We start from the raw sequence: 11873 nt of genomic DNA, 5'->3' as shown, positions 1-11873 counted from the left end.
CTGTGATACGCAACTCCCTAAAATGGTAAAAGAAATCAGCAGTTAGGGCCGCCGCCGCTCGGCGCCTCGGCAACAGCAGTCGATCTCCCGCCGCCGTTTGGCCCAGCCAGAGCCATCGTCGTCGCTCGCCCCCTCTACCATAGATCTCACGCCGTCGCGCTCCCCCGGCCAATGATCTGACGCCGCCGCAACTCGCCCCCAGCCCGAACTCCGGCGTCGCCCGACTCTGATCCCCCGCCGGCCCTCCGGCCAGAGCTCCACCGCCGCTCGACCACTCCTCCCAGACAAGTTCCCCCGCCGCTCGACGCTGGTCGCCTCCCTACAGCGCAAGCTCCTCTGCCACCTGACGCCGGTCTGCCCCAGGCCAAGCTCCCCGATCCCCTGACGCCGGTTGCAGCCCGACACCGCTCCCCCCAACGCCAGGCTCCGCCGGCCGCAGAATACTCTACCCGGACGACTCCTCTCTCGCTTTGCTGCCGACCTTGGCAATGAGCTCGCCGACACACCTCTGCTGCTAGGAGCTTGTCCGCAGGTTGTTCTTCTCATTTTTCTATCTCCATATCATGTGAAATATAGCTCAAATTGCGATATGTCACCTCTGTTTTCCCTTTCTGTCTTTGCAGTGATACACTGTATTGGTGAAATTTGACAAATGTTGATAAAATCAGTGAATACTTTTTGGTGATTGGATGAGAATTGTTGTTAATAACAGTGGGGACTGTTGATTGGATGGCAATTGTTGATGACATGATATTTTTGAGGTTGATCTGGTTAGGGGGAGCTGCATATGTCATGCCACACAAGAGTATTTTTCTTGTTTTAGCAAGAGAAACCACTGGATATTACTTAGATTTTTAGTAACTGGTTATACCAGCTAGCCTTCTGTTCTGCTGTTTGTCAAGCATTGGGGAATATACATCCATATTTGTCATTTATGATATTTTCTTTATGTACTTCACATAAATTCTATTACTCTAGTAAAGACACATCTCCACTTATGTTTTCCAGTGTAAGATGAAAGATTGGGTAGATCCTATTATACAATTTGAACCTTAGTATCTATTGCACAGTTTAAAATATTCATATATACCTATGTTTAATGTACAAGAGCATATGGAAATTACAAACTGATCGATTTTGCTTTCATTACTATGAGTGGTAGCTCAGCTTTGAGAATGTTGCAGGGCAGAGTGTTTCTCTTAGGAAAAAAGGTTGTTGTGGCAAAGAAAGGGAAAGGGAAAAAGAAGGGCAAAGACAGTGAAAAAGCAACTGAAGGTCCTGAAAAACAGAAGCGTAAAAGAGCGCCTAACAAGAAATCAGGTAACGTCGCACGTAAACCTGAGAAGAAGCCTGAGGATTGTTTCAAAAAGAAGTCAATATTCTTTGATTTGGAATACTGGGAGTACAACAAGTTAAGGCAAAATCTAGATGTAATGCATATTGAGAAAAAACATCTGTGAAAATTTAATTGGAACCTTACTGGATATTGATTCTAAAACAAAGGATGGCCTTAATGCACGACTTGACTTGGGAGAAATTAGAATTCGATCTAGCCTTCAACCTGATGAAGGTGATAAGGGTAAAACTAAATTGCCGCATGCACCTTTTAATATGTATAAAGAAAAGAAGGAGATTCTTTGTACAGTGATTAAGAATTGTAGGACACCTGATGGTTATGCATCAAACTTTTCGAGGTGTGTGAACATGAAAGAATTAACATTGACTGGCCACAAAATCCACGACTGTCATGTTATTCTAGAAGACAACCTTCCTGTGGCACTTTTAAACTGTTATCCCAGTAAAGATGTCATGATAATAGTTGTTGAGCTGGCTAATTTCTTCAAGAAGCTATGCTCCAAAGTGTTAGATGTCTCTGAGCTTGACAAACTGCAAGAGAGTATTGTGAAGACACTTTGTAATATGGAAAAAGTTTTTCTTCCATCATTTTTTACTGTCATGGTACATTTGATGGTGCATTTAGTTGAAGAAGCTAAACTTGGTGGCCCGGTGCATTACAGGTGGATGTACCCTCTAGAGAGGTATGCTACTTTCATTTTATTTGTTATTTTCCACGGTGCATCTAAGTATATGATTTGATTTATTGTTTCCCGTGATCATATAACCTTGTTGTTTTATGATGTTCAGATCATTTGTTTGGCTAAAGTCACTTGTGCGCAATAGAACTTATCCTGAAGGTTCTATTGCTGAAGGATATATTGTTGAAGAATGCTTGACCTTTTGTTTAAGATTTCTAGAAGGAACCACACGTTTCACGAGAACATCTAGGAACCCTGATCCTTCAGATAATACAAAGGGCATGTACATGTTTGATAGTGTTGGTGAGCCAATTGGAAAGGCTGTCACTGTAGGCCAGTTGGACGATCAGCTTCTAGTTCAAGCACATCGATATGTCTTGCGACACTGTGATGAGCTTGATGATCTCCGTAGGTGTGCTTCAGTGCTATCTTCTATTTCTGTTGTTTTTCACAAGTTGGAAAAAATCATGATGTTATTTTTCTTATTATTACAGAGAATTTGTGGATCAAGAGAAGAGGAAGCCGGGTAACTTAAATTTGACGGATGATGACAATGAGGATTTGATTAGTAGACACTTTGCTGACTGGTTGGAACAAAAGGTATAATTCTCCTTCAGCATGTTCCTTCGCTTTAGTTCCATATGGACTCAATGTAACCACTCTTACATACAGGTTATACTAGATGATGGACCGGATATTACAGAAAAGATAAGAGCATTAGCCACAAAACCAAGCAAATGCGGGGTGCGCTATAGTGGCTATATAATTAATGGCTTCTAGTTTCATAATATCAATCGCGAGACAGGATGCGTGACACAAAATAGTGGTGTCGTGAACCTTGCTGAAAATGGTGTCCTATTATGGCCGGTTATCTGACATCTTCGAATTGTCATATAGAGATTACAAGGTGGTGCTCTTCAAATGTGATTGGTATGATGTTCATCACAAAGCTGGTATTTAAGAGATGAGTTTGGATTCACTCATGTGAACTTCTCCCGCAAAATACATACATGGGAGAAGTTAGAGGATGATCCTTTTGTATTTTCTTCCCAAGTGGACCAGGTATTTTATATCCAACATCCGAGAAGTGAGAATTGGAATACCATGGTGAAATTCGAACCTCGTGATATTTTTGACATGGGTGGAGAACCATCTTCTGATGAAACAGATTAGTCTTTGTGCTTTCAGCTTGTTATCGGCAGCTAAGATATAGGTTGAGCACTTGTCATCCATGCTCCTAGGTAGAGTTGCTCCAATATAACTATTCCAGCTGGGCGGATCTTCTTCAGAATATATTGTTCCCTGTGTTACTCTGTAATGAACGAGTCCATGGTCTTTTTTAATGCATATTTTCCCTTATGTTATAAATGAATTTATGGCTATCCGTTCAGTTCTTTGAATAGTTTTTAAATTATTTTTTTAACTTTCACATGACAATAGTACTGCTAAATTTTGGAACGTTCTGATGAAGTGTGCTTCAGGTTCACTTCCTGATTGGATGCTTCTTTGTGCTAGTTTATAGGAAACGAAAGTAGTCTAGTCAATATTTCAATAATATTTTGCAAGTGCATGACATCGACTTTGCACGATTGACATCCCAGTCATAAAAATCAAAAGCAATAAGGGATATTTGGTAAAATCAGTTAAGTGTTACAGTAACTAGTACAATACATTTTTTTGTTATTCTTAAATCCTGGGAACCGCCATATGTGGCCGTTGACTTTTGTAAAAGGTTCAAAACTTTGGGGGTAATCAAATTTGAAAATGTTCACAACCTTGATAAAAACATGAATTTCAAAACGTTCACAGCTTCTGAAAATGTTCATGAATTTGAAAAAGAGTTCACGAATTCAAAGAAATATATTGACAAACTAAAAAAGACTTTAAAAATGTTCATGACCTCGAAAAAAGTTCAAGCATATGAAAAAGTTTCGTGAATTTGAAAAAGGTGGATGGGTTCAAAACTTTTTTGCAACAAATTGGAAAAGTACATGAATTAGGGAACAATTAACAAATTCAAGAAATGTTCACAGACTTGAATTTACTGTGAATTTGAAAAACGTTCATTGTTTGAAGAAAAATATCCACGAATTAAAAAAGTTTGGGAATTTAAAACAATTAAAAAATTTGGAAGAACTTCAAGAATTTGAAAAAATAGAAAGAAAAGGGAAATAATAAATAAATAAAATTCTAAAAAAGAAAAAACAATAAAAAAGAAAGGGTAAAACCAGGGAAACAAAGTAAAACTTGGCCGAAATGAACCTAAACAAGATAAAGATAACCCGACTTAAAAACCTAGCAAGCTTTCGGATGCTTCCTAAAACCCGAACATGGAAGCTTCTGGCACCTCCAAAATCAGGAGTAGGAGGGAGGTTCGCGTTTGTGCCTTGGTTGGCCCGGTCTTTTTTTTAACATAACATAGACGCAGACGCTCATACATACACTCATTCGTATGAACGCATACACGCACGCACATCCTACCCCTCCCACAAGACTCCAAGAGACCGATCCAGCACATCATCTTAAGATTGACGAAGTCGTCACAGACTCCTTTGTAGTTGACGGAAACGTCTTCTCCCACGCACACGGTCGGAATGTCTGAAATAAATCTGGAAAAATGCAAACACCAATGCCAAATTCAAGACTTGCACTCTGATGGGCATGGGATACCAATGTCCTCCTAGCCATCCAACCAAAGGTTGGTTTGCAGGCCGACCATTTATAACATACCGAGGGGAGGGTGTGTGCACAGTTTTTCCAAAACCAAAGGAAGCTACGGGAGCGCCTCACGTTAACAAAAACACTGTGGCGCAAGATGCTGCAAGTGCGCATGCAGGGAGCTGGAAATGGCAACGACGGCCATGCTGGACGCTCGCACCAGCCACACAATTTGTTGGAACCAGTGCGGCAAGTTTATTTCGAAGTCCATGAAGGAAGAGGAGCCCTCCCATGTGCCTCCTCCATTACCTCGTTGTGGAGACGACACATCATCACACAATACCTTGATGACGACCGAGAGGGCGGCGCAAGAGGAGCAGCGACGCAATGTCAGGCCATGTTCGCCACATCGGACGCCGACACCGCATCAGTGACCAGCTGGTCAAGATTAGCTTGAAGGAATCGCTGCACCGCACCATCGCCGGCAAGGGCTAAGTGAAAGGATGGGGGGGGGGGGGGGGGGGGCGTCCGCGGTCGACACGGGCAGCGTGCGGCGGAGGAGAAGCCCAACTTCGATCTACCACTGGCCTCTATTATTTTTATTATTAAAGTATATCGATATTACTTGGATACGAATATTACCGAGTAAAGTTTGATGTTTTTTGAAAAAAAACAAAGCATACGGATTTATCCAATAAAAGATCCCAAACTATTCCCACCAAATCAAATTTCACGTTCCCGGACTATTTTCGCTTATAAAAGTTTTGGCGCTACGGATTATTTTCTTTACCGCGCATACTTCCCGCGTCTCCGCCATCTCCCCCCACCACCTCCCCATTTATCCAACCTCCGATCCCAATCTGCGCCGTGACCACCACCCCGCGCGCCGCCCGTTCCTGCACCAGACGCGGTGGCAGCCTCACCCTCAAGCGCTGCCCTCTGCCGCTATCGCCACCTGCCGCCGATTCCCGTTTTCCTCCATCGACAAGCTCGCTAATCAGAGCCCTGTCGGTGTCCGTCGTCCCGGCCGTCACAAAGCCGTCACACAGCGGCCGGCTCCACGCAGGTCTCATCCTTCACTCGAAGCTGCGCGCGTGTTCCGTCGGTACACAGCCCGCAAGGAGCTCTCGCCTCCATCCATTATCTTCAGCGTCCACCACGTCAAGCAGGTACTTTCTTAAATCCCATAGCCCCTACAATTTTACCATTAAATCAACCGAAGTGGGCTCCTTCATTTATATGCATCTCAAGTCCTGATCCTCTTCTGCGTCGTCTCCTTTCTTCTTTCATGTAGGCAATGCACACTAAGTGTTTGTTGAATTGCTTGCTTGCTTAGAAATCAATGCTGACAGATGTTCTTAAAAATATGTGAGCAACTATTTGGTCCAATCAAATTTTATATGGTAAAACTCAAAAGTAGTACAAGTGGTGTTATATAGATTGGCCAAATAACCTCACATTCCATTTACGCTGGAGCATAAAACATGGTAGTGTCTGGTTGTACAGGCTGCAATGTACTCTGCTATTTTGTAGTAATTTTAGTCTGTCCTATTTCCTACCTCATCTTAGTGCAGTCCCACTATTTCATTAGTTTTGATTCTTGCATCTTAGCTGAAGGGAGGTTCAATCAGCAGCTCTTAGATTTTGCACTAAAAGTTTTTTGTTTACATGTTTGTATGCTGCTATGTGTGTTACAGATTTACAGTAACTTCTGAAGTGCTTTTTGGGTGCCTTTTCAGTTACATGCATGTATGGGTCATATTACTACAAGATCACCTTATTCCACTTGAGTCCAACATGTACCATTTGCTACAACTAGATTCTCTTTAAAAATACTTGCATAGCATAAAGAGGCAACTTATCTAGCAGCTGTAAGATAAACTGGAGTGTGTTGTCTGTTACATTATTGTTGGTATTTAGGACTAGACCAACTATATGAGTTTATTGGCAGTGTTATGTTATTAGCATTTGGGAGATAACTTTTGTTACACATCTTTTGCGAGACAGACATAAGGATTGAGTTACTTGGTAACTGATTCATGAAAAACGCACACATAATGCAGTAATTTTGAGTCTTTCGTTTGTGCGGAAGGCTGTTTGGTTCCAAGAAATATGTGAAATCATATGCATGACCTTGACATATGCTTCTATGCTTGATATTAACATATGATTTAACATTGTTTGGTAAAGATATCATGTCGAGGGTACCTCGATGGCTTCGAAGCCTAAACATCCCAGAGCAAGTTTCTGAAAGTGTACAACCAGATGAAGAAAATTTAGAAGGCCCTCTAGAGACTGATGATCTAGTACCAAAAAAGCCTCCTGAATCTACTAGGCAAATTAAAATAATTTGTAAGCTCACTTTTCTTTTTCAAACACATATCTAGTGTGATGTATATGGTCCAGTCATATGCCACTGTGATAATCGTGCATGCAGGGCCAAATGGAGATGTGCGACAGATTATAGGGGAATTCCGAGGTAAAAATTTGTCGGAATTACGTGGGGGGAAGATAATTGTGGAGACTGATGCTAGTGGAATTCCAAATGGAAGGTCGGCTGCCATTCTCGGTCAGCATCTTACCTGGCTTGTAGAAAACTCAACATTTGCACCATTGCATATTCAGAGATGGGACAATGAATTGTTTCTTCAAAAGCATGGGCAGATGATCACAGATGTGGAGGTAAAAATTTCATAGCACTGTTCAAGACTGTTAACTTCACATTGCTGATTGTCATCCTAGCTTTTCTTCGAGAACCAAGGAGGATTACACTGATTCATCTTTACCACACATGGTTGCTAAGGTGTGTGTGTGTGCGCATAAACTTCTGATTCATTGTCAAACAATGTCTATGTTTTGTGTATGTTTACTTGCAACTGAACTAAACCTCAAATGTAGAAAACGCACATTGGAAAAATTGATAGGGTCAATCAAGGCTGTACAGAATCAACTTTACCGGACAAGACTAACCAGGAATTGCATCCTAGCAATTGCGCAAGAACCAAAGAGGGCTGCACCAGTTTATCTTTACCACATGAACCCACGGTTGCTAAGGTGTGTGTGCATGCGCGCATAGATTTCTGCTGTGTTATCAAACAATGTCTATGTTTTCTATAAGTTTACTTACAACTAAACTGAACCTCAACTGTAAAAAGCACATGATGGTCCTGAAGCAAAGAATGGCCATGCTGAAAATAACAATGCGACCAAGCAAGGTGGTCCTGAACCAAGGGTACAACTTCATCGCATCACTAAGAAGGTACATTGTATATATCTGAATGACAATGGTTAGAATAGTTAGTTGGTCTAATTCCATGTGCAATTGTCCCTTTCTGTGTAAAGTGAAATCTCCCATGGTTTGTGATAATGAATGTTCCATTTCTTGAAAAAATAGGATAAAATGAAAGTCTTTTTGGTATCGTTGAACCTGAGAAGCAAAGATAAATTTGTGGCCGAAGGAACTTTAGTGAGTAGAGATAAAACATACGTGGTACTGCTGTAATGTGAATAGAGATAAAACAAGCCACCAAACACTGCTATCGTACATCATCAAAGTACATTCCTTCTCATAATAGTCTCAAAGCTATGTACTAAAATTTTCTCTGTTATCTTTCTTTTTCAGGGTAGTTCAAGATTTAGAAAAGGAGTTCATTGCAGGAGCCAGGAGCAACTATAGAAGAATTAGTCTTTAGATGGACAAATATTATGTTTTATATACATATTGTACCTTTACAGGAAAATTAGTTCTAGTTTGTATGATCTCTTCTTAATTATTTGCATTTTTTATATGAAGATCTGATTTGATTCAGTTGTGAACCTAAGGTGTTTACTTCTACTAAATGAAATTGTGTGAATGGGATGGTTATGGATACAATCGATTATACGGGTGGATACCTTCATATAATGATATTTGTTGCTTACAAATGTGATTGGTGATATGGGTGCATGCTTTTATATAACAATATTTGTTGATCATTCTGCTCAAGCATACGGCATGATAAAGTTACTGGATTTGAAATGGCGAAGTTCAAATTTGGAATAAATCAAATATTATTTAAAGCAAAATATTACGTGGTTAAAATAAGCTTTTGTATATTTAGAGACGAATATAACGTCTATATATAGCGTGTATAGGAATGGGCCTAGGGCCTATGATGAATGAAATGGCTCTATTAGTAGAGATGTATGAGCGCGGCTAACATAACGACTCTACATATCAAAGACGCTTTTGAACGTCCAAATATAGCGTGTCATATCTAGAGACGCCTTCGTACGTCCCAATATAGCGTCTCATGCCACGTACAGACACTTAGCCAGCATGTCTATATGTTTTGAGACGGTCCTGGGGAGACACTCTAAAGACGCTTTACTAAGTCGACTCTATGGTTGCCTAGAGATGAAATAACACGTGTCTAACTTTGGAATATGACGTCTCTACATGCAGTTTTTGTTGTAGTGTAGGAAAGGGGGGGGTCCTACTCCCGGTGGGAGTAGGACTCCTCCTGGCGCGCCTATGCCCTGGCCGGCCGCACCCCCTTGCTCCTTTATATATAGGGGCAGGGGGGCACCCTATAGACACAACATTAGATCATTGATCTCTTAGCCGTGTGCGGTGCCCCCCTCCACTATAGTCCACCTCGATAATACTGTAGCGGTGCTTAGGTGAAGCCGTGCGTTGGTAGAACATCAACATCGTCACCACGCCGTCGTGCTGACGAAACTCTCCCTCAACACTCGGCTGGATCGGAGTTCAAGGGATGTCATCGGGCTGAACGTGTGCTGAACTCGGAGGTGCCGTACGTTTGGTACTTGATCGGTCGGATCGTGAAGACGTACGACTACATCAACCGCGTTGTGCTAACACTTCCGCTTTCGGTCTACGAGGGTATGTGGACAACACTCCCCCCTCTCGTTGCCATGCATCACCATGATCTTGCGTGTGCGTAGGAATTTTTTTGAAATTACTACGTTCCCTAACAGTGGCATCCGAGCCAGGTGTCTTACAGATTTACCGCTATCGTTTTGGGGTTATGCTTTAGAGACGGCCGCATTCACGTTAAATAGGGCACCATCGAAATCCGTTGAGACGACGCCTTATGAACTATGGTTTGGAAAGAAACCAAAGTTGTCATTTCTAAAAGTTTGGGGCCGCGATGCTTATGTGAAAAAGCTTCAACCTGATAAGCTCGAACCCAAATCAGAGAAACGTGTCTTCATAGGATACCCAAAGGAAATTGTTGGGTACACCTTCTATCACAGATCCGAAGGCAAGACTTTTGTTGCTAAATTTGGAGTTTTTCTAGAGAAGGAGTTTCTCTCGAAAGAAGTGAGTGGGAGGGAAATAGAAATTGATGAGGTAACTGTACATGCTCCCTTATTGGAAAGTAGTTCATCACAGAAAACGGTTTCTGTGACGCCTGCACCAATTAGTGAGGAAGTTAATGATAATGATCATGAAACTTTAGATCAAGTTGCTACTGAACCTCGTAGGTCAACCAGAGTAAGATATGCACCAGAGTGGTACGGTAATCCTATTCTGGAAGTCATGCTACTAGATCATGATGAACCTACAAACTATGAAGAAGCGATGGTGAGCCCAGATTCCGCTAAATGGCTTGAGGCCATGAAATTTGAGATGGGATCCATGTATGAGAACAAAGTGTGGACTTTGGTTGACTTGCCTGTTGATCGACAAGCAATTGAGAATAAATGGATCTTCAAGAAGAAGACTGATGCTCACAGTAATGTTACTGTCTACAAAGCTCAACTTGTTGCGAAAGGTTTTTGACAAGTTCAAGGAGTTGACTATGATGAGACCTTCTCACCCGTAGCGATGCTTAAGTCTGTCCGATACATGTTAGCAATTGCCGCGTTTTATGATTATGAAATATGGCAGATGGATGTCCAAACTGCATTCTTGAATGGATTTCTGGAAGAAGAGTTGTATATGATGCAACCCGAAGGTTTTGTCGATCCAAAGGGAGCTAACAAAGTGTGCAAGCTCCAGCGATCCATTTACGGACTGGTGCAAGCCTCTCGGAGTTGGAATAAATGCTTTGATAGTGTGATCAAAGCATTTGGTTTTATACACACTTTTGGGGAAGCCTGTATTTACAAGAAAGTGAGTGGGAGCTCTGTAGCATTTCTAATATTATATGTGGATGACATATTGTTGATTGTAAATGATATAGAGTTTCTGTATAGCATAAAGGGATACTTGAATAAGAGTTTTTCAATGAAAGACCTCGGTGAAGCTGCTTATATATTGGGCATCAAGATCTATAGAGATAGATCAAGACGCTTAATTGGACTTTCACAAAGTACATACCTTGACAAAGTTTTGAACAAGTTCAAAATGGATCAAGCAAAGAAAGGACTCTTGCCTGCGTTACAAAGTGTGAAGTTGAGTAAGACTCAATACCCGACCACTGCAGAAGATAGAGAGAAAATGAATGATGTTCCCTATGCTTCAGCCATAGGATCTATCATGTATGCAATGCTGTGTACCAGACCTGATGTGTGCCTTGCTATAAGTCTAGCAGGGAGGTACCAAAGTAATCCAGGAGTGGATCACTGGACAGCGGTCAAGAACATCCTGAAATACCTGAAAAGGACTAAGGATATGTTTCTCGTTTATGGAGGTGACAAAGAACTCATCGTAAACGGTTACGTTGATGCAAGCTTTGACACTGATCCAGACGATTCTAAATCGCAAACCGGATACATGTTTACATTGATCGGTGGAGCTATCAGTTGGTGCAGTTCTAAACAGAGCATCATGGCGGGATCTACATGTGAAGCGGGGCACATAGCTGCTTTAGAAGCAGCAAATGAAGGAGTCTGGATGAAGGAGTTCATATCCGATCTAGGTGTCATACCTAGTGCATCGGGTCCAATGAAAATCTTTTGTGACAATACTGGTGCAATTGTCTTGGCAAAGGAATCCAGATTTCACAAGAGAACCAAGCACATCAAGAGACACTTCAATTCCATCCGGGATCTAGTCCAGGTGGGAGACATAGAAATTTGCAAGATACATACGGATCTGAATGTTGCAGACCCACTGACTAAGCCTCTTCCACGAGCAAAACATGATCAGCACCAAGGCTCCATGGGTGTTAGAATCATTACTGTGTAATCTAGATTATTGACTCTAGTGCAAGTGGGAGACTGAAGGAA

At 41.7% G+C, this 11873-nt stretch overlaps 1 protein-coding gene across 1 annotated transcript; it reads left to right on the top strand.

The window, feature by feature from the left end:
• Positions 1-385: 385 nt before the first annotated feature.
• On the top strand, positions 386-2853 carry LOC147977809 (uncharacterized). Its single transcript, XM_087545983.1, has 6 exons — positions 386-532; positions 1185-1320; positions 1982-2039; positions 2146-2448; positions 2531-2636; positions 2709-2853. Exons 3-6 carry the CDS (start codon positions 2023-2025, stop codon positions 2814-2816), a joined length of 534 nt encoding a protein of 177 aa, XP_087402109.1. The 5' UTR covers positions 386-532; positions 1185-1320; positions 1982-2022; the 3' UTR covers positions 2817-2853.
• The last annotated feature ends 9020 nt before the right edge of the window (positions 2854-11873 follow it).

Source organism: Triticum urartu, chromosome 3A, assembly GCF_056163025.1.
Source record: "Triticum urartu cultivar PI428250 chromosome 3A, HENAU_Tu73, whole genome shotgun sequence".
In the NCBI taxonomy this organism is placed as follows: domain Eukaryota; kingdom Viridiplantae; phylum Streptophyta; class Magnoliopsida; order Poales; family Poaceae; genus Triticum; species Triticum urartu.
Note: the sequence above shows the minus strand (reverse complement) of the source record. Positions and strands in the feature narration are given on the sequence as shown.

Coding starts and splice junctions, on each gene's coding strand:
- LOC147977809 (XM_087545983.1), top strand. Junction 2,449..2,530: donor GAGCTTGATGATCTCCGTAG/GTGTGCTTCAGT, acceptor TTATTATTACAG/AGAATTTGTGGATCAAGAGA. Junction 2,637..2,708: donor CTGACTGGTTGGAACAAAAG/GTATAATTCTCC, acceptor TCTTACATACAG/GTTATACTAGATGATGGACC.